We start from the raw sequence: 22,019 nt of genomic DNA, 5'->3' as shown, positions 1-22,019 counted from the left end.
GCGGACGCCCCGCCGGCCTGCGCGGGGACCCCGCTCCCGTCCCGGCCCCACCTCCCCGCGCCGGGAGTGGGCCCGTCCCACGGCCCCGGGGGGAATGGCGATTCCCGGGGAGACGGGGCCCGCCGGCCGTTGGGAGAAGGCGGCGGGGCCGCGGGGAGCGCGGAGGGCCCGAGGAGGCCGGGCGGGCCGGCCCCGGCCAGCGCTCCCCGCGCCGGTGCCCGCAGCGCCGCCAGGCCCGAGGCCACGGGGCGGGGCCGGGCCGGGCCGGCCCCCGCGGCACCGGCTGGGCCGGGAGGGGATGAAGGGGGCGCATCGCGGAGGGTGCGGGAGCCTGCACAGCCCCTTCACCCCTCAGCCCACCCCTCTGGTCCGTCAGCGCCAGGGGCTGCAGGAGACAGGCTTAATGTTTGGGTTTTTTTGAACGATTGCCATTAAGCCCCCATTTATTTAGCTGGCCTGTATGCAGAACTTCCTTTATCCCACTGCAGGCTTACTCACCTTCAGGTGAATGCTTTTAAAGCCTCACTCATTTCAGTCATGTTGCCTCGTTTCCTGAACAGTGTGTTCGGAGGTATGTGGTGGTTAGGAAGAAAGGCTGGCTACTCTCAGGGCGACAGTAAAGAAGTTCTGATCTGTCTGGGGCAATATATAGCAGTGTTTGCAGGGTTATATCAATACAGCTATTGCTGTGTCTGGGTCTGAGTTGGTGGACGTCAGCCAGGTAGGTTTTAATGGTTGTGTCGTCACTGTCGTCCTACTTGGGATGATGTTGCAGGTTAGATGCTTGTGAAATATTAGTGTGAATATATAACTCTTAAAGATGGTATTTTAGAACTCTGGACGTATTCACAGAGGAGAAATGGAGAGGATCATTTTGGAAAGGTGCTTAAGGAAAACACGTTTAGGGTACCAGTAGTTGATGTGCTGTTAAATTGTGTGCTAACAGCATTGTTGCTATGCAGCTTGAACTGGCACCTGGAAAAATGTAAGGGCCTTGTTTTACAGCTGCCTTCAGAGCCCAGGCTGACTTTGCCAAGCTATTGCACAGCAAATACATGCAGACTAAGAGAAATTTCTAGGTGGATACCTTTATACCAAAGGTGAAAAATCTAGACCTCATACCCCATATAACCATCTGATACTGTGGAAACAAAGAAGTCTTTATTTGGAAGTGCTGTGTAAAGGCTTCAAGACCTTTTTTCTTTCCTTTATGTAGAGAAAAAAAAGAAGCCTTAACTGAAATAGGTTTTGGGGAACATCCATGTTACATTTTCTTACTGTAAGGATTGGATCTGGTGTGAGCATTTTGCATTATTCCTGTTGCTTTAGTCTGTGCATTGGAAGACCCAGTACTGAATTTTGGAAATGAATACTGTTGTGAAATAGCCTTTAGGATGCTTCAAACTTCCCAGAAATAAGACCATATTTTTTATGAAACTCAACTTACAGAGTTTTAAAATTACAGTCCAGACAACTGATATTTTTTCTTTTTCTGCCATTAATAAGCTACACATGAGTGTTACACTGATATGGCAGCATGTATAAAATTGCTGTTTACAGTCTGTACTGGCTCCCCTGCCATGAATGCAAAATTGCAGCATTACTCAATGGTTATCAAAGCTGCAAGCAAAGGGTTTTTTGTTTGTACATTCCAAGGCAGTCAGACCATGGTGTCAGGATCACTTTTCACTGAGTGTGAAAATATGTGGAGTGAGATAGTGAATGAAAGTCCAGCTAAATACTACAAATCACAAAATAGCAAGTGGTTTTCTTTTTATGTACTAAAATTATTATTAAACCTTGTTCCTTTATAAAGAAAAATAAAACTTTTTCATGAATGGTGACGCTGAATTAGTTACTTAGAATTTTGTAAGTCCCTCTCTGAAGGCAAAGTTGCTCATGTCACCTGTACTTAAGTTATTCTTGATTTAATGCTTTGAGCTACACCTGAACATGAAGAGCAGCCCTCCTGTTTCCCTGGAGATGCAGTAGGAGCACAGATACCTGGGAGCAGGAGACAGGGGCACTTAGGAAAAAGCACATGGGAAGTTTGTTCTCTGTCTTCTTCCAGTACTTTCTGCCTTTGAGCTGAAATAGAGTGGTGGAACCAGGAATGTTTTTAAAAAGGAGCAGCTGGATAGCAATTAATTCCTTCTGCATTTGAAGCATGTATTGGAAGCAATAAACTCCACTTCTAAATATCAGTGAAGAAAGAATTCTGAAAAGTATGTTTTATCCTTGCTGTGGATAAGGATCTGTGAATCCTCACTACTCATAGGACTAAACATACTTTTCATATTACTTGGCATTTTCTGTTTCCTTGACTTAAATGTCACTAAAATGTGAAATGTTATCTTACTCTTTGCTTTATGGCTAAAAGATGAAGGATACTTGATTGTTTTTTTTTTTAAGTTGAGTCTGGGGCTTCTTGAGTATTTTGTAAAAGTATTTAGTCTTTTCACACCTGAGCAAGAAAAGTGTTTTTGCTCAGCTTGCTTTACTGTTTCTAGTTTTATCCTAAATGCTACACATTAACTGAATAAGTAGAGTATTATGTATTTAAGAGAGATCCTTGTAACTTTGCAGCTCTTAAATACTTGAGTTAAATAAATGAAACCAGCAACAGTTTCTTTGTCAGGAGTGCTCTCCAAGGTATGCTTTAAATAACACTGTTTACTGTTGCGCATCGAGAAAGCTTTACAATTCTAAGGTAGATGAGGTGCTGTGCATCTTTAACAAAGGTGAAGCTGTTGAGTTAGTCTGGGAGGTAACTTGGCTGGTTAAATACGTACACTGTGCTGTGGTTGTATGGAAATTCTAAAGCCAGTAGACAGTACATTAAATCATATCGTGCTCCAAGTCCTGGCCTAAGCAAGGGATTAGTTGTTCAACTGTATCTCTTGTCGTGTTCTGTTGTTTCATTAATCTGTTACCTTGTTGATTTTATGGGCTGAAATTCTAAGGCCACAGAATGTGTTTGGAACACAAGTATGAAGCTGCAGTGTGATGGAGAAACCTGTAAACAGGTGGAAGAACAGTATCCCACTTTTAGTAAGTAGGTAAAGGTCTTGATGAAGTAAGTTAGGTGGTGGTGTTTTAAAATAAAGTTCCTAGAGTGCTGCAGTGGGTAGCCAGATATTACCTGCTGTCTATAAACAGCTGCCTTAGGAGAGGGAGAACTGGTTTCTGTTCGTTGTTAAATGCCAGACATGTTGACAAATCCTGTGGTCACTTAAAGGCGCGTTGTAGTTGATCGGGTATGTTAAACATGATGTGTGCTGTGTTTTCATATTTCAGTAGAGCATCAGTGTTAACACTTGAAAAAAAATTACACTGCACTGGCATTGAAGGATTCAACATTTAATTGGCCATCCGCTTTCTTTAATCATATGGAAGCATAAGGTGTTTTCTGGCCATCTGTAAGTTGGAGGCTCATTGATACCTTTTACAGTAAAACCTCTACTCTGATACCAGAGGTAACACTGTGAAAGCTTCCTCCAGGCAAGAGGGAAATTCTGGTGTATCTACCACAAAGTGTTCTTCCCTTACAAATATGGAGAGGCAGACATTTATTGGAGGTAAACTCAGGTAGAGCTTAGAATAAATAAAACTCAGCTGCAGTTAGAATCTGCATGTCTACATAAACAGCTATCTGAAGTAGCAGTTGAAATTTGTAACTTGGTTGAATCCAAAATAGCATTCAAGCAGAGACAGTGGGTTAATGACAGAAATTGGAAATACTTAATTTCCAAGAAGGAAGTTGATATTTGTTTTGGAGTCTGCTGTGTGTTTTGGTGATTTACAGGAGACAGAGAAAGGGAAAGTTACAGTAGTCTGCCATACTACATCCCTTCTTAGACTTTTACAGGCCTAGTGAGCAGCTCTGGTGTTGGCTTTTGTCGTTGCCTGTAGCAGTCTTGTGTTTTGTGTCAGTTTATGGTACCAAGTGGCATCTCTGAAATTTTCCTGCTGTTTGGAAAAGCCATAGGTATTTAATCTTCATTAGTTTGGTTTGTTTATATTTGGGCAGACTTGGGTGCTGGATATTGAATTCACTAAGATGGAAACTTTTAGTAGTAATTGTGTTTTAGTGTTACTAGAAGGATGCTTGGTGTTCTTCCTGTTTATCATGTAGAATCAATGCAGATGTGTAAAAATGAGATGTCTCCTATTCCGGCTTCTGAGTCAGCAACATATTGTTTTAAACAGTATCCATTTTATGCTGATACTTGTGCTTAACTTTTGGTGTGTGAGAACAGTCACCTCAAAGTCAGCAGAGGTTTAGTGAGTGCAGTGGGATTGTTGTGGTTTAATCCCAGTGGGCAATTGAGGATTGTGCAGCTGCTGATCAGATGCCCCACTCCCCACCATGGAATGGGAAGAAAAATTGGAAAATGGTGAATCCCATGTGTTAAGAACAGTTAATGCTTGAAATAAAGTAAAATGTTTTTGTAATAGTAATGAGAGGGGAGATGACCAAAAGAGAGAGAGTGAAATTAAAGACAGAGGATGCACAGTATAATTGCTCACCTATGCCCATGCCCATCCCTGAGCAGTGATTAGCCAATCTCATGGCCAACATCCCCAGTTTATATACTGAGGGTGACATTCTGTGAAGGGATATATTCCACGGAATATCCCTTTGGCTGTTTTGTGTCAGCTATCCTGGCCTCGCTCCCCCCAAGCTTCTCGTGCCCCCCTCACTGGCAGAGCATGGGAAGCTGTGAAGTCCTTGACTGAGAGTAAGCACTGCCCAGCAACAACTGAAACATCGGTGTGTTACCAGCATTATTCTCATGCTAAATCCAAACCACAACCCTGTACCAGCTACTAGGAAGAAAATGAGCTCTATCCCAGCCAAAACCAGGACAACTGTTTGTGTGAATAAAGCTGGAGTGTGCTTAGTTAATTAAAAGGCCTACGGGTAAAACAAGGTGTAAAGATAAGAACTTCTGAACTGTCATTATTATATTGGTACCAGTCTCCAGTCTCTCAAAAGGATTGCATATGATTAAGATGATGCACATAAGGGATGTGTCAGCTCATTGGAGCATGAGACTGCTGTGTAAAGGGTTCTTAGTAGGCTGGAGAAATGAGTGTGCTGACAGGAACCTTTTGAAGTTCAGCTGAGGTGGGTGCCACGTCCTGCAACTGGAAGTAACTCCGTGCATCAGTTCATACAGTCTGGAGGCTGGAAACAAAGCAGGAAAAGAAATGACCCGCTGGAGATCAGGTTTAACGTGGCTCAGCAGTGCTCTTGCAGCAGAGAAGGCTGACCACATACTGGGTTGAATTAGCAAGAATGTAGTCAGGGAGTTGTGAGCAGGGATTTTTCACCTCTGCTCTGTGCCTGTGAGATCATGTGTGGTGTCCTCTGTCCAGTTTGGGGCTCTCCAGTGTAGGATGTTGATACATACTGGAGTGGGCCCAGCAGAACATCATCAGGGTGGTTAAGGGTGTAGAGCACAAGACGAGTGAGAAGCAGGTGAAATAGTTGAGAACTATTCAAAGGGACATCATCCTGTTATTCATAAATACCTCATGAGGGACTCTTGGGAAGAGCCAGACTTGTCTCAGAAGTGCACAGGAATATGACGAGAGGTAACAGATACAAGCTGGGAAATTCTGACTAGACACTGGGGAAAAAAGTTGCAATTATAGCAGTTAAACATTTAAACAAATTGACCGGTGGAATTGCAGAATCTCTATCCTTGGAGGTGGTCAAAACTCAAGTTCTTGAGCAGCCTGTTCTCACTGGACCTGCCTGGAACAGGACGGAGGGACTGGAGGCCACCCACGTGTCTCTTCCTACATTGTTCTATATTTCTTGTATACATTTCTTTTTTAATTAATGGAGGTTTTTTTCTGTTTGTGAAAGAAAACAGACAGATGTTCCAACTCTGTCACTGCATCTGGTATAACTTTCCCATGTAAATAAATTGAAGAATTTTAAAGTAGACTGTTTCTTTTTAGTTCAGTAGTGTTCACTATTGTAAGACAATAATGAGTCCTTACTTTTCAGATTGAAGGCTGGGTAGATGCAAAGCTGGTAGATGGGAAGCTGTCAGGGTTTTTATGTTGAAGTTCTGGTTGGTAACCCTAATGTTAGAGCAATTATGAGATCCATACTGCTTCTTTAAGCTTCATCTATCTGAAATGTGAAGATCGTCTTAACTTTAAAATAGTTGTTTGTGAAATCTTTTGCACATTGCCAAAAATAATTTTGTCTGCTGTGCTTTCAAGCCATGCCTATGATTTTAGGCAAGACAAGGTTTAGACCTGTTTCCTCTAATTATATAAAAAGATGGTAAAATGCCATTACTGTGCATCTTTGGTTTTGTTAATTCTGTCTGTGATGGGTTTGGTTGTATCTTCCAGTTTGTAATGGCAAATAATGGAGAATGAATCTGTAGTTCTTTGTCATCAAACAGGTTTGTCCATAAGTCCCTTTTTTGGTAATTGAAGAGTAGTTGGCTCAAACCAAAATGCATTTATTAGGAAGTGTTAAGAAAACTGCCTATTATTCTTGCTTCTAATGTGATCTTTTTTAATTATTAGTTTATTTGTAGCTTTGCACCTCTTTACCCAAACCCTGTAGCTGTTTTTCAAGTTCTGTGAATACAATACCATTGCACTCTTAGGATCAGCATTACATAGATACTAATCAGTGCTAATACTATGAATATTACCTAAATCTGTGATTCAGAATACTTAATATACAATGTTAATGATCATTTGACCAGACCTGTGAGTTGGCCAGGCGTTACTAATGGGAATATTTGTGCAGGGAAGGCAAGATCTGTGGCTTATTCCTCTGTTCAGGGGCATTTTTACGTGTTAATGTATATCCAGTTGAGTCCAGATTTCTAGTCAGCAGGCTACATATCAGTTGGCAGAATGCTAAAGATTTAGGGAATGAGGGGAAACCAGAAAAAATCCCCTTGGTCTCTGCTGGAATCAGGCTCATTGGTTGTCTTTGGTAATCTCTTAAAAACCTGAGGAAAGAGATCAGTCACTGGTTAGAGTGGGTTCGTCAGTTCAGGGTTAGGGATTGGACTGCAGCTGATGGTGGGACACACTGGCCACAACTCTGTGGACCTAAAAGGATGGCAGGAATTAGCCAATCCTTTAACAATTCCAGTCTTCCATTCATTCTTCTGTGCTTGTTTCCAGGAGTTTGGCTTTAATAGGAAAGAAGTGTACGAATCCTGTGGTTAGGTCACTTTACTTAGTATGAAATTTGATGAAAGTTAACTTTTTATGGTGGTAGATTTGTATAAGTATAAATTGTAAGGAAGTGCTGATTAACAGTCCAATCCAGAGTTGTCCAATGGTCTTCATTTTGCATTAAGCTTGTGCAGGTACTTAGTATAGTTCTTAAATTATTCTCCTGCTAAATAGTTCCAGGTTGTTTTATAATCCTGATAAGAACTGTTGTCATTACTAAACTTCATCCCTTTTACACTAATAATTGCTGCTGGTATTAAATTGAGAAAACTCTTTTGGTTGAACTTTATCATTAATATGCAGGCAATCTTTTTTGTCTTTGACAAACTAAGTAAGACTTTGCTGCACTTTAGGTAAGAAAAGTAAGTAATTTAGTTCTTTTATGGCAAAGAGTGGGAATGTTGGCCAATAGTGTTCTGTATGGCACTCTAGGGATGTTTCACAGAATTGCAGAATATCCTGAGTTGGATGTAGTCTACTTCTGCACTCTTTGACTCGTCCAGCATTTCCCTTTCAGATTAGATCAGTGTTAATACTTGTAATGTTTGAATTGAGAGCACTTGAATATGCTTGCCAGGAGTACTTCATAAAGTACTGTCTGCAAGTAAATAAAGCACCTTGTTTGAAGAGCAGGTCTGTATCTGTTAGTCTGGTATACTGTAACAGAATTGTGCTAAGGCCATGGCTTGCTCCTGTCTGGTCTTCAAAGTGTCTGCACAGGAAGGAGATGTTGTGAATATCCCTGGCTATAGAAGAAGTTTCATTCAGTGCTTTTGCTTTGTTGGACACCATAAAAGTCAGTCCTACAGTGTGACTCCAATTTGACTGTGCTGATGTCTGAGAGAGTTGGGCTCATGCTGTGTATCATTCTGCTGTTGGAATGCTAATAGGGGCTGGCCTGTCTACCTTTGTCTGTTGGCACAAAACACGTAGGAAACTAATTGAAGTTCATTATTTCATAATTTGTATTCATTAACAGCCAGTAAGATCAACAGCTCATTGGGAAAGGAAACCCTAATCATTGTATAAGTCAAGTTACTGTAAAAAAGGCAGGTTTAAGGTGACGTGCCTTCAGATTCTAAAATAAGTCTTATGGAGCGTTTTATGAAGGGAAGAAAAATCCCAAACCCACAAATAAATTATTCCATGTTTTACTTAAACAAGAAGTTTAATTCAAGCTGAATATTTATCACTTTTTATTTTTAGCTAAAAGTAAACTGTGAGAAAGTATTTTTAAGACTTTGCTTTGTTAGGACACGTTAAAGTACAGGAGGTTATTATGAGATGAGGTAGCATATCCTAATGGGAATCCTGGTATGTGTGGCCAAACTTCGTGAACGCAGATTTGGGCAGGGCTCTCCCCACGTGCCCTTCCAGCCTGCGCAGTGGATGTTTTAGGTGAGGCACAGCATGCACAGAACTGGCCCCACCGTTTCAGTCCTAAGGTCCATCTGCCACGGCCGAGCGAGCTTGGACAGTGACAGTGAAGTCCTCGGGACTGTGACAGCACCCGGTACTAACCGGGGCTGACCCTGCTGAGCATCCGAGATATGACGGGATGGGATGGCAGGGAGGCATTGAACTGCCAGGGAACGGTCCCCGGAAATCATGGTGGCTGTGTTGTATTTGCCTCCTTTCTGGAAGCCTCTTAGAGCCTTCATGGTGTTTAGGTTAAGTTCTTCCACTTTGGAATAAGGGTGTCCATGTGGAAAGCTAGTACAGAAAAACTATTTTGAGCTGTTTTCACAAGTCTTCAGTCTCTGGGACTGTGAGTAAATTAGCATAATCAATTTAAAACGAGCTGAATCCTGTGATTCCTTTATATGTAGCATTGGTAACACCCTGAGTAGCGTAGGCATACAGAATTAACTGCAGAGTCTGCATCAAATGGCTTTATATGTTTATAAAATGACTAATTCAAAGTATGGCTCAAAATTATTATTAAAGCACCTTTATCTGCAGAGTTGTTCAGTTGTTCTGCATCCAAACCAGAATCGTGCATAAAAAGATAAGGAAAAATCCATCTTGCATTGCTGCAAAATGGTTTGTTCATTTAGGCTTTCCTGAAGCGGGTCACCCAGAGTAGAAGTCCTTTGCTCTGTGCCTGCTCTGTTGTGAAGTATCTCAGTGGCACTCAGGTCAGGTTTGGGCACCTCCTGCCCACCACCGGTGCTCTGAGGGTCTGTGAATATTTTGTGTAGCCGGACAAAGCCCGTGGCTGCGCAGGGGCCCTTCCCCAGCACGGGGGTGTCAGTGCAGCTACAGCGTCACCGTTTTAGCCACGCTGTTCCTTAGTGGGACACGCAGGGATTGTGTAACTGCACTCAGGGCTTTGCCAGGATAGTGTGTCACTTACACTCTGTGTGTGCGTGACTGACGCAATGATTTTGTCAAAAATAGTTTGGAGAGACACGAGAGCTGAGTTTCAAAGTTCTTTTAAATTGTCCTAAGGCAGTGCCAAGAAGCAGAGTCACATTCCTCTTGTAGCCTCATCTCCTCTTCCTGCTTTTGTACTCCCTTCTCTTGCGTTGCTCATGGTGAATCAGATCAGGGGCAGGTTTAAAATGAAAGAACTGTCTTGCTAATACAGTTTTACTTCAGATTTTTGCTGTACAGTTGTACAAACGCTTACATGAAATCTTACCCCCTCCATTACATTAGTTCTACCAGGACCAGAAGGAAAGTGGGATTGTGGCCACTGTCAGACTGGTTTAAGGAGCTGTGGAAGTACAGTCTCTAAGGTTTTTTTGGTACTGTGATGTTCTAACAGCTGAACATTAACAAGAATAGGTATTTAGGTACCTTAAATAAGAGAAAGTTTTACTATAACTTTGTGATGCTCCACATCTAATTCTTGCAACATGAAGATGTTTTTAATATTTAAGGTGAATGTTTGAGATGTATTCCTGACAGGAAAAGAACATTCTTCAGTATTGTTCTTTTATGTAAATGTGTAATAATAAAAAATTTTAAGGTTGGTACAGATTTAGTGTCTTGATAAGATTTTTTACCGTAATGTTTTAACAAGATGTATTTAGTAAGTAAAATTGTGATGACTATGAACATTCTAGACCAGTAATGGAGAAAATGTGTCAGTACAGTGGGATGAAATAGAATGTGAAATGTGGCAGAACTTCCACGACAGAAATTGTTAGTATGTTCAAAGAATGTGGGAGCGTTTTAAGGAAATGCCTTTCTTGGCTTTTCTTATCTGTGAAAACTGCTCTTTAATGGGCTCTTGGCAGAAGCTTTCCTCTGTTTTCCGTGCCCTGCCCCAAACATTGGATTGTTTCACTCCAGCGTTGCTCTGTGCTTTGAAAGTCGCCAGGAGCTCGCTCTGATGTGATCTGCCGATCTCAGCTGGTAGTGCAGCTCTACATTTCATAGCCCTGTGGTAATTGTATGACATTTTTGCATTTCTTCTTAATAATAATAATCTCAGGCTCTGAAGATGCACCTGATTCTGGCTTTTAAGCTGGAGTGAATCTGAAGGAACACTTTGGAAGTATTGAACTATTCCCTCTTGCTTTGGTAGCTCTTTGAGGAGGCCCAGAGCAGGAACATCAAACCTGTTTTTTTCAGTTGCATTTGCCATTTTGCTGCAGGACAATGTCCTGCCCTTTGCTTCCCAGTTGAGTGGTACCTCCTGCCTTGTGGCTGTTCCCTGTTCCTTCAGAAGAGTGACCTGGGTGGGTGCAATGGACTCACTCTGGGCTACTCTGCTGTACCAAAGGGCTTAGGAGGGAAGATGTTGGTTGGAAAAGAAGGAGTGCCCTGGGAGGTGAGAGGCTCTAGTTGACTCCTTAGAGGGCAGTTTGAGAGATGAGCTGCTGTTATGAATCTTCCTGTCTGGCATATCAGTGAAAGGGGAGAGCTGAGTCATGTGCACTGAGGTGAGAAAGGTCACTGTATCTCAGCAAAAGAACATCAGAAAATAATGGGGCAATTACTGCAAAACAATTTCTCTGAATATTTATCCACAGATTTGCAAGGACTTGGGAAATAGGATGAGAATGAACTTGGTTTTGTTTTTAAGTTATTTATTTAAATAATTGTTTCATGGAGTAAATGGCCACTGAAAGGTTGGAGCTTTTTGCTGAGCACACACTGACTCGGAATACTTACAGCCTTTTGCACTGTGACAGTCAGTCAGGTGATCTTTAGGTGTGTTGGGACATGTTCATGCCAGATTTTGGTGTAGAGTAAGACTGTTGTGGTAGAATATAAAATAGGGAGGAGGGTAACAAGAGTTTTGTAAGACCCCAGTAATTTATAGTTACTATATACATAGTTAGTTACCATAGGTTAGTGCTGCTAGTGTGGCTTCAGCTTGGGGTGAAATATTTGGCTTATTAAATATTGAACCTTATAATGTCAGTATAAAATGTTGGGATGTTCAAAAGTACCTGCTTCATTTTTGTGAGATGTGTTTGTATTAAATAACTAAATTTTTATTAGATTTTAGGTAGGTTAAAAAGTGGTTATTGCCAATCTACCTCTTAGAGGAATCAAACAATTTTAAAATCCTGTCAGAAAGATAAAAAAGTAATTTTATTTTGTTGCTGTGACTGGGGAAACAGTGATAGAAGACATTTTGTTTTAAGTGCACGCCCTCCTTCGCAAGTGAATGGACTTTGTCCTTGGTTGAGAAAATTCCAGAGAAATTTTTCAAATTTTTCCTTAATCCTCGCTGAAATTTTGGCATGTGAACTCTTTAATATTTTTGTTACTTTCTTAAAACTCTTCCTTAATGTGTCAGCTGCTGGTCTTAAACCCCCAAATGACCAGAAAGTTTTAATACTTACCTGCTTTTACTGCAGCTGGATGTGTTTATTCCTGTGCCCGATCCCGTCAGATCCCGGAGGCTGAGCAGGGTCAGCCCCGGTTAGTGCTTGGATGGGAGACCTCCTGGGAATACCGAGGGCTGTAGGTTCTAGTCCTGAGGCCTTCACTGTCACTGTCCAAGCTCACTGGGCTGTGGCAGATGAACTTTAGGAGTTAAAGGGTGGGGCCAGTTCTGTGCACGCTGAGCCTCACCTAAAAAATCCACTGCACAGGCTGGAAGGGCACGTGGGAGAGCCCTGCCCAAATCTGAGTTTGTGAAGTCTGGTCATGATGTTGATCACATATGTGTGTCTTTCAGGTTAGGTTTTTCTAGTTTGAGTTTCTTTTGTTTTATAAATATATAAATATATATACTTACCTGCATATGTTTCTAGAGTTTTCTGTGAGTTCTCTTCTATAAAAATGAAGTAAATTAACAGAAGACAGTAGTACTTGATCCAGTATAGAGTATGTTCCCTCAAGATGGAGGAAAATCATGTTATAGGACCAATAAAGTCACAAACTGCTGTATGGAGTAGCAGGATTTGTGATTTTGGTTGGGTTTTTTGGGTGATTTTTTTTTACACACACAGAGTAATTCAAAAGTAACCACTGGGTTTTAGATTCCAGATGTCATTCTGTTTAAGGTGGTTTTGTGTGTGTGTGTGGTGCTTTTTGTTTCTGTAAATCCTTATTTATCATCTTGGCCTTTATACATGAAGACATTTGATATGAATTTTGCACGTGGTGTCTAAACATGCGAGACAGATAGACTTAAAATATGCAAATAATAATTCTGTTTGACACTATTATTTTTAAACTCATGTGCTGAACTGAAGTTACTAATATTGCTAATAAACAAAATTTCTTTTCCTTTATTTGATCTGACCCCAGTAGCTGAAAACACTGTTTGCTAATGGATACATTTACATTTCTTTAGAGTAATTTTATTATACAGGTGTTAAAAGGTCTGATGTTAAGATATTATGGGAGGAGTAAGTAGAGCTGGTTGGTTCTAGCACAGCCTCACTCAAAACTGTTTTGTCTGTCAGCATCACCCACTATTAAGTTTATAATGTTTGGTAGCTGTGGCTGACCTGGAAATTTGAGGGATTTGTTTGGGATTTGGATTTTTTTTTCCTTTCCACTCAGGAGAGTTCAACATAGATGACAAAACTGTGGGCCATGTAAATATAAAAAAATTAAACCCTTCCTATTCCTGTATTTTGGTTCAACCTATCCGTACATTGCTAGCTCTGATAACAGGCATTTTTATGCTGATTATTTGAGGTTAACTCTCTGGTGGCCTCCTTATCAAAATAACTGGAGAATTCAGAGGCTTTTTTAGAAAGCATAAAAAATTCTGATGCACCTGTTCCTTCTTCTAAAAAAAGTTGTTTCCTCCACCTTCAGCCTTCAAGAAGTAGACTTATCTTAAGATCAAACTTTGAATATATAGTTTTCTTTTGCTTTTAATAAATATAGTAAGTAGTATTTGTGTGGGGGAAATAAAAGTTTAGAACAGAGCAGTTTTTAGTATCTCGCCTTAATATGCTCCTGTGGTGTTGATATGAATGGTTTTGTCTTTTGTCCTGTATGAAGGAAAACTTTGTATTTTTAAGAGTGGAGGCACTGGACAAGTAAAGGGGATAATAGGTCAGGTATAACATAAATGAAAGAGTTTTTTAAAGGCAGGTTGGAGGAGAGAGGAGAAGATGGTATGGAAGGCTCAGGAAAGTGTTGGATTAATTGTGCAAAGAGTACAGGCTCTCAGATGGGGCTCCTCGTTAAGGCCTGCAGACTGTGGTGAATGCAGAGAGCCAAAGAGCTTGTTGTCTGCTCAGAGTCCTGTTACAGGATGCAGAGCTGCTCTCTGGGTGGATTTTAGTGAAGGCAAGATGTGTGTGATAAAGTCTCCACAGTGGTGGAACTGACTCTTCAAAGCTTCTGCTGGAGTGGGTTGTGGGTGCAGTACAAGGAAGTTACTCAAATACAAAACTAGACAGTCTGATTCTGGATCTTTTTTAAAAAAGAGGAGGCAGGTGAAGACAAATCAAAATTTTATTGATCAGTGACTCCTGTGACACACGTGATTGAGTGCTGAACATTTGAAGATGCTCACAGAGTGAGGCTTCACCAGGATCCATTCCTTTGGGTTTCTTTTGGGAGATAAGGGTTTGTGATGGATGAAAGTGTGTAATGCATCTTGCCCAGCTTGTCTGGATCATGCTTTTAGTTTAGTCTCTGTGCTTGGGTTCAGTTCCCACAAGGCAGAATAAAGCTGGTTAAGCATGATTACGTGTGCAGCTGCAGAAAGAATCTCAGTTGGGTCGGTCTAAAAGATGACACATCTTTTGGCTAGAACTGAGTGAGAAGTAGGGGATGTGTTTAAAAAGAAAAAAAGGCTGTGCATCATCCATCTAGAATATGAAGAAAAAAAATGAGGGGATGGCGTCATGCGTTGTGTAGTGTCACATCAATGCTCCTTTCACTGTGGTGGGGTTTTTCTTTGTTTTGTATGGGGGGTATTGTTTGGTTTTTTGGTCAGTCTTGATCAAAATTTTTTGGTGTGGTGATGGAAGTTCTTCTAGTGCTGAACTTGTAGGTTTCTAGAAAAGGATTTTGCTGCTAGATTTTTGAGCATTGTATTGTTATAGAATTTAACTTGGAAGTGGTGGAAATAAATAAATGCTGATGGTAATGGCATGGCTCGTATTTCAGGAGTTGCTTGCCCAGTGATTTAATCACTAAATTGTTACTGACTCAGCAGGAGGTGATGCTGTGTTAGACTTGGTATGGAAGTAGAATGAGGTCTTTGTGGAACTGCTTCTGGAAAATCAATTTGGGGTTTGAGATCACAAGTTAATTCATAAATTCTGTCCTAAGATCATTGGTGTCTGAGAACTTTTGAAGAACTCTGCTATTGGTAGATTTGGAGGCCAGGGATTTATTCCATTAGAACTGCTGAAATGAAGTAATTTTGTCCTATGTGATCCTCAATAAGGGGAAATATTTTAGGAAAACACTCCAGATTTAATTTGATTAATAATCACTTTGGTGCTGTTTCTCCAGAGATGAAGAATAAAGCAGTAATTGCCAAGGTCAGGCTGAGCTGCACCTTGAAAAGTACCAAACAGCATGAGGAAAGGATCTTCAGCTTGTAAATCAACAATGAGTATGTTACATGGAAGGCATGGTAGCATTTCAGCATGGATGCAAATTCAAATTACTCCTTGGACTGAAACAGGGTAACAGAGCCTGCTGCTTTTCCTTAAGGTTCTGTGCTAAGGAAATAAAGGTGTGGAGACAGACAGAGCTGTAGTAATAACAGCAGGCATCTCAAAAGGGGGAACCAGAGCCACTGACTCTTGTAAGAAATTGAGCTTAGCAATACGGGGTGGGTTTTATTGCCTTCTAACAAATTATTGAGTAGGGAAGGATTTCTTGTGAAAAACAACTAGTGTGGTACCAATTGAAATCGAATATGAAGGTGAATATCTGGTCTTCTACAGCAGTGTGCAGGGCACTGAAGAAAAGTAGGATTATAGCAGAAAATGGAGCAAGCTACAGCATGGATTAACCATAGGTTGTATTCATAGAATCGTAGAATCCATTGGTTTGGGAAACACCTCCGAGATCATCAAGTCCAACCCTTGGTCCAACTCCTGTCCCTTTACCAGATCATGGCACTCAGTGCCACGTCCAATCTCAGTTTAAAAACCTCCAAGGATGGTGAATCCACCCCCTCTCTGGGCAGCCCATTCCAATGCCTGATTACTCTCTCTGGAAAGAATTTTTTTCTGATCTCCAACTTAAATTTCCCCCGGCAGAGCTTGAGCCCGTGCCCCCTTGTCCTGTTATTGACATTCATGCCATTTGCTATTGCTGCAGTCCTGGAAATGATGAGTTATTTGCAAAGAACAAGAACTCTTGCTGTCCATGTGCTGCCAGGTGTGTGTGACAGCTCACTGGTTGGCAGGGGGAGAGCAGGAGACAACAGAGTGACCAATGCAGGCAGTTCTGGTGACTTGTTAACTGTGCAGGTTATTTACACCAGAGTGCTGCTTTGTGAATGAAGAGGTCATGCACAGGGACAGTACTCCTGAGAAAGCACCATGCACCCACTGGGGAGGACAAAAACCTGTGCAGGAATCCTTGCAGGAACTCTTGTCACTTGATCTGAGCCTCGTGGCATGTGCCATGAAAAAAGGGCAGGTTTGATATTTCTGAGGTTATGCTGATTGTGATGTATTTTCAGTGAGTGCGAGAGGGTCCTTGTGGCACAGATCTGAGGCATCATCTGAATTAGTTTATGCAGGGCTGGTGAGGTGTTCATGGGACACAGTGGAGAAATTTTAAAAAAATAAGTCTGGTGAGATTAGCATTTCAGCTTGTGCAAAATTAAGGCTGAAAAATCAGTATAAATCAGTATAAATAACATATTTTTCAAGGAGAAAAAATAGTAGACATATAAAAAGCTTGTTGAAGCTGGGAAACAATGCAATCACAAGTGGGTGTTGTAGAGATACCAGATTTACCTAATGGTACTTTAGAAAGTTTTTAAAAATTGTGAAGTGGTGGAATGAGTTACCAGTTGGAATAGTGAGAGCAAAAAACTCTGAAGGGATGTTGGGAAGCTTGCAAGAAGCAGATGCCATGTAAGGTTGAGTTTAGATTCGGGGAGTAGGTGTGTTCCCGTGCCTGGCTGTTGGAGGGGCTGCAGGTGCTGCCTCATCTGTGTGGGCTGAAGGGGTTTTACCCAAGTTCTAAAGACAAATGTATGTAAATACAGATGTTAAAATCTCCCAGTCCACCATTGGATTAATTTAGCGAAACCTTTAACAAGGGTTTTTCACATGGTGAAAGTTCTACGTAATCTTTGATTTTTCTTTATGAGCGTCTCTGGTCAGAAGAGCACTCTCTCTGTTTGGGGAGCACTGAATCTGTAACACCTGCAGGAAGGAAACAGGTAATTTCCCAACTGTTGTCCAGTTAATTCTGCATCCTTAATAGTTCACATCAGTGATAGATCCAAGAAGCAGTTGGTGACAATCATCAGCTTTTTCTGCTTTAACTCCTCTTACAGCTGTCAGCAGCCAGGTTTGCTCTGGGGGTGCAGAGAAGCACAGCTGGACAGGGCTTGGTGGTGTAGAACAAGTGGGAACAATTTTAAAAGATCTGGGAAGATGCTGAGAGTTCTTGAAAAAAATAACCCAGGATTCAGGAAATCTGCATTGCAGTGAGCACAGGATGCAGAAGTAGCAGAATGGAAAACTCTGTAATTACTTACCTCTAAAAACTTGATGGTACCTCTTTCTAAAAGGTTATTTTGCTTTACAACCCTCCCCCCCAAAAAAAAAAAGTTACTGTCTGGAAGATTTGTATGAATTTCATTAACTGCTCTCTGGATCTGGAGAGCAAATTCAGTGGAATGAGTAGCTCTGACTGAACACTTCTGAGAATCTGTTTCTGGAAAACATGTTTTCTTCAATATTGAAGTACAGTGTTTGTATTTTGTAGGCAAGTTGATGTGGGGTGTGAAAATGTTGAGGAGGTGACAATGAAATTCAAGTATATAAATAGATTGTACCTTATGCCTAAATATTAAAGATAACCATGATCTTAAGCCAGACTACTCTGTTCTGTTTGGATCATTGTATTGGTAAAAATGCCACTTCCTTTGGGAAGGTATTACCACATTTCATGGAAAGTGACAAACATATCTCCTACTAATTAAACTGGTCTAAACAAGAAAATATCTAATCTGTAATTTGGTCAATTTAATGTTACAGTTTAAGAAATGTAGAATTATTAGCTGATTTGGAAGATTATGGTCTTTTTAAAATGTAGTCAAAAATGTAATTTGAGATACTAAATTGCTGGATTGCTTTGCATATTCTAGTGATAGTATAAATTATTATATATTATATTGAAATTTGTAATGTTTCACAAGTAATCTCTTTTTAATGAAGTAGAATTTCAACCGAAAGATAGTTCTTAACTTTACCGTATTTTTAAATGTTTACTTATTTGACACTACTGTTCTAAAAATTTTAAATACCATATTTTGGGAAAATCTGTATGTCAAATGCTTACTTATGATTCTTTGTTTCTCTGTTTATTTTTAAGACCAGCAAAAATCAAATTAAAGTAGATCTTGTAGATGAAAATTTTACAGAATTAAGAGGAGAAATAGCAGGACCTCCGGACACACCATATGAAGGCAAGTAATCTTTTTGTGTATGCAGTCATTGTACACTTCAAATCATTTGTCTTGAGATGCTTTGTTTGTAGAATTAATTTACAGCATAACATAGAGGTACATGCTTTAAAATACTCTGATTTTTTTAAAGACAGATGTTAAGCTTAAAAATATCTCAGTTTAGCTTCTGTGTTGCCTGAAGAGAGACCTGTTCTGCAGTAGGACAGACTATTCCATATCAAAGGTTAATTTACAGCTATAAGCTGTGCAGTGTAATTGTTATAATTCTGCCTTTTAGTTGTTTGTTTACTGTCTCAACAGTTAAAGCTCCTTAACCATCAAGCACCCACAGACTGAGCTTCAGACTGTGCTTGTATTTCTGTGATGTGAGTGGTGACCATTCACAGACACTGCATTTTTCCTCTCTCAAGCAGAGATCCCACTGCAAGTCAAATTTGGGATTAATTTTGGGTATCTACAGGTCCCAATACTTCATTTATACTGGAGTGGGGGACTCTGTAGTAAAACTTCATCTCTTTAGCTGTCTTCAAAAATTACACCTTACTGACTTTGTTATTACCCTGATGTCAGTGATTGTGCATCTCTTACTGCCTGGGAGAAGCAAGGGAACCGCAGTGAAGAAGCTTTAACAGAGGCTTGGCTTCTTCAGAGCTACAAAATTCCTCCATAATGGCAGAGGAGTGTGTGCCCTTGAAGGCATCAGTGACCGCAGATGAGGAGCTGGTTGCTACATCTTCCCCCTCTCTGGTAACTGTGTCTCTGGGCCAGCCTGGGGCAGCCGCGCTGGGCCGAGGGCGGGCAGAGCTTCCCCAGGGCCATTCACCTTCCGCTACCTTTGGGGCCCAGGGCGGATAAAGGAGGAGGAACAGCCTGACAGAGCGTGCCATGGCAGAATATTGGGCAGGGGTAGATGATGTCAGAAGCTGAGAAGAAGGGGAATGAAGCTGGAAGGGGGAGACTAGAAAAGTGTAAGCGCCTGTGCTGGTAGGAGTGCTGCCCTGCAGAAACTGATTCCCAGAGTTCCTCACCAGCCAAGCAAATAATGGTGGGTTTGCCCTCTCCCTCACTTCCCCCGTGTGTCTCTGTATTTATCTCATCAGCTGCTGATGTGGAGTTGACAGAAGATAATGTCTGGAAGAGGATAATTTCTTCTGGTTGTAACACAGAGCTTCAATTTAAAACGAGAACTGTGCTGTTCACCTAAAATACAGTTGTTGCTGGTGACCTGTTAGGAAGGGAATCATTCTGTTTGTGATTTAGTGTTGCAACAATACAGTTTGTCTTGTAAAACCAAGTCATATACAGATGTTAAGTTATTGCAAAATTAAATAATTGGTCACTGGGAAACATTGGAGTGGTGATAGAAGGGTGTTGTTTTGGGGGGAGGGGTTGGTGTTTGTTCTCTATTCAGACAGAATTAATCCTTCCCAACTGAGCTGGTTTGTCGTGGCTTGACACTTTTTTTTCCTCCTCCGGGTCAGTATTACCTTGGCTTATAAAATGGGCCTTTTTTGGAGAATGTATTGAGAGTTATTTGGAATGAAAGATGTATTCATGTGTCACTGAGGTTCGAAGCTGTATAGCAGTTCATGGGGAGGGTAAAAACGATTTAAATGCCTGTTCGCAGCAGTGGGTTCTGTGTGATGCTGGATGATTCAGGCAGACCAGAATTTCAAAAGCTGAGCACTGTGTATTCACATACTCAGCACATCCTGCTAATGAAAATCAGCAGTATGTGTTTAGTGCATGGTTTGTTGATGAGTGCATAATTACTTACCTTTGAGTACATTTCATTACGAGGATATAGTAAATATCCCTTTTGGGGGGGCACTTGTTTTGTATTCTGGTTATGGCAGGAATCTCATGGAAACAGTGTGATTGGATGCTTCTTTAATCTAGAGGGCATATGAAGGAGCAGACTGAGTTACTGCTTGCCCAATTTCTGGTGTTTTCTGACACCTGAGTAATTTACTTTGGGGTGTTAGTATTTCTGTAGCATAGTTACATGCCTTTATTCCCTTACATAACTATGAGAGGCATGCCAGTGTGTGTAGTCTGTGTGTTATGACTAATGCAGTAATGCCTGCTGCATAATTACAGGCTGGTCTCTCAGCTCTAGTCTGAACAGTGACACAGCAAGAAGTCCTTTAGGAAGAGAACCACTTGGTGCAGTAGTTGAGGTCAGAGAGTCCTGTGATACAGGAGGGATTTCTAGAATCGTGGGGAAGTGAGAACAGCAGTGCTTGTTGTTGGCCACAGTTGGTGAGGATTCTGAAAATAGACTGCTTCTGCAGAATTCTGGTACAGGTGGTGTTGGGTCATTGGTTAAGAGAGACTGAGAGAAAGAATGCCATCTATTGTGGGCAAAATTTACAGCTTTTATTTTCCTGTAGCAGCATCAACTCATACTGATCAATTACAGGAACATTGCAAGGCACAACTTTCACTGAAACACGTTTACCTCCCACATTAAAATGTGTTTGGGGAGAGGACCTATGAAAGACTGGATTAATGGCTGCTGGGTTTTACTTGATTCAAGAGCCTTTCACAAGATCCATTGGGATGGCTGGGTTTTGTTCATTTGGGGAGTTTTTGGTGTGTTTTTTTGGTTGTCGTTGTTGGTTTTGCTTTTTTAATTTCTGGTTTTTTAAAGCCTGTGTAACAATGGTATTAATTTCAAGCCAAGCCTGCACGTGAGGCACAGAAATTGCAAAATTTATAATAAGGTATTTCTTTAAGGAAAATACCTAAAAAATGCTCTAACTCTATTGTGAGAGCAGCTCCAGCAGGACTGCAGAAGGAATAATCTTCCATTACTGTTTAATTCAATCTCAGACATTAAATAGCTGCAAAAAAGGCCATATGTGTACGTACTTCTTTAAAAAAAATGCAGAAGTCCTGGCATGCAGAAGTTGGTATATGAGTCACTTGCCTTTTAAATGTAGTATTAAGGAAATTAATATCCAGATTTGTTTAGTTTAAGTCTTCAAGCTGGTTTTTAACTGCAAATTTCAGTGCACAACAATACTGTGTGAATAATATTACCAGCTCATTAGTCCAGCAGTTTTAAAATCTTCAGGACTTGGTGCATTCCAGGTGAAGAGTATTGGTGGCTGAATAGCCAGTCAGAGTGTAACAGTCTGTGGTAAGCAGAAGAAATGATAAACTAAGGATAGATTTAATACTACCTTACAAAATGGTGTGGCAGTAAAATCATAGATGGATTGATGAATTTTTGTAATCCAGGACAGTGTGATTATTTTGTTTCTTAGAAAAAAATTTGCTGCTGAATTACATATCAGTTCACAGAAAAGGAAAAACAAACTTACCTGAGGTCTGTTGTTGCTGTTTGTGTCTTCAGATCTGTTTTGCCTGTGCTGTCCTGTAAGCAGACAAGCTATCAAATGGGGCACTGACCTTTATAATTTTGGATAGAATCACAGAATCATAGAATTGATTGGATTGGAAAAGACCTCCAAGATCATAGAGTCCAACCCTTGGTCCAACTCTAGTCCAATTACTAGATCATGACACTCAGTGCCACGTCCAATCTGCATTTAAAAATCTCTAGGGATGGTGAATCCACCACCTCTCTGGGCAGCCCATTCCAATGCCTGATTACTCTCTCTGGAAAGAATTTTTTCTGATATCCAACTTAAATTTCCCCTGGCAGAGCTTAAGCCCATGCCCCCTTGTCCTATTGCTGAGCGCCTGGGAGAAGAGACCAGCCCCCACCTGGCTATAA

At 40.9% G+C, this 22,019-nt stretch overlaps 2 protein-coding genes across 3 annotated transcripts in view; one reads left to right on the top strand and one right to left on the bottom strand.

Annotated features, from left to right (window-relative positions):
* SMIM14 (small integral membrane protein 14) overlaps positions 1 to 606 on the bottom strand; it is a 58,843-nt gene extending 58,237 nt beyond the window's left edge. The window contains exon 1 of the mRNA XM_071556615.1: positions 499 to 606. The gene's annotated coding sequence lies outside the window, so the exon portion shown is untranslated. The remainder of the gene's footprint in view (positions 1 to 498) is intronic.
* The window catches only part of UBE2K (ubiquitin conjugating enzyme E2 K), a 47,698-nt gene that overhangs the window by 247 nt on the left and 25,432 nt on the right, over positions 1 to 22,019 (top strand). The window contains exon 2 of one of the 2 annotated variants that reach the window (XM_071556613.1): positions 18,181 to 18,274. The exons of the other annotated variant lie outside the window; for it this stretch is intronic. Coding sequence (XP_071412714.1) covers positions 18,181 to 18,274 — 94 coding nt within the window. The remainder of the gene's footprint in view (positions 1 to 18,180; positions 18,275 to 22,019) is intronic. 2 annotated transcript variants of the gene reach the window in all.

The sequence above is a fragment of the Pithys albifrons genome, chromosome 5 (assembly GCF_047495875.1).
Source record: "Pithys albifrons albifrons isolate INPA30051 chromosome 5, PitAlb_v1, whole genome shotgun sequence".
Classification (NCBI taxonomy): domain Eukaryota; kingdom Metazoa; phylum Chordata; class Aves; order Passeriformes; family Thamnophilidae; genus Pithys; species Pithys albifrons.
The sequence above is the reverse complement of the archived record's forward strand: the minus strand, read 5'-3'. Positions and strand labels throughout refer to the sequence as shown.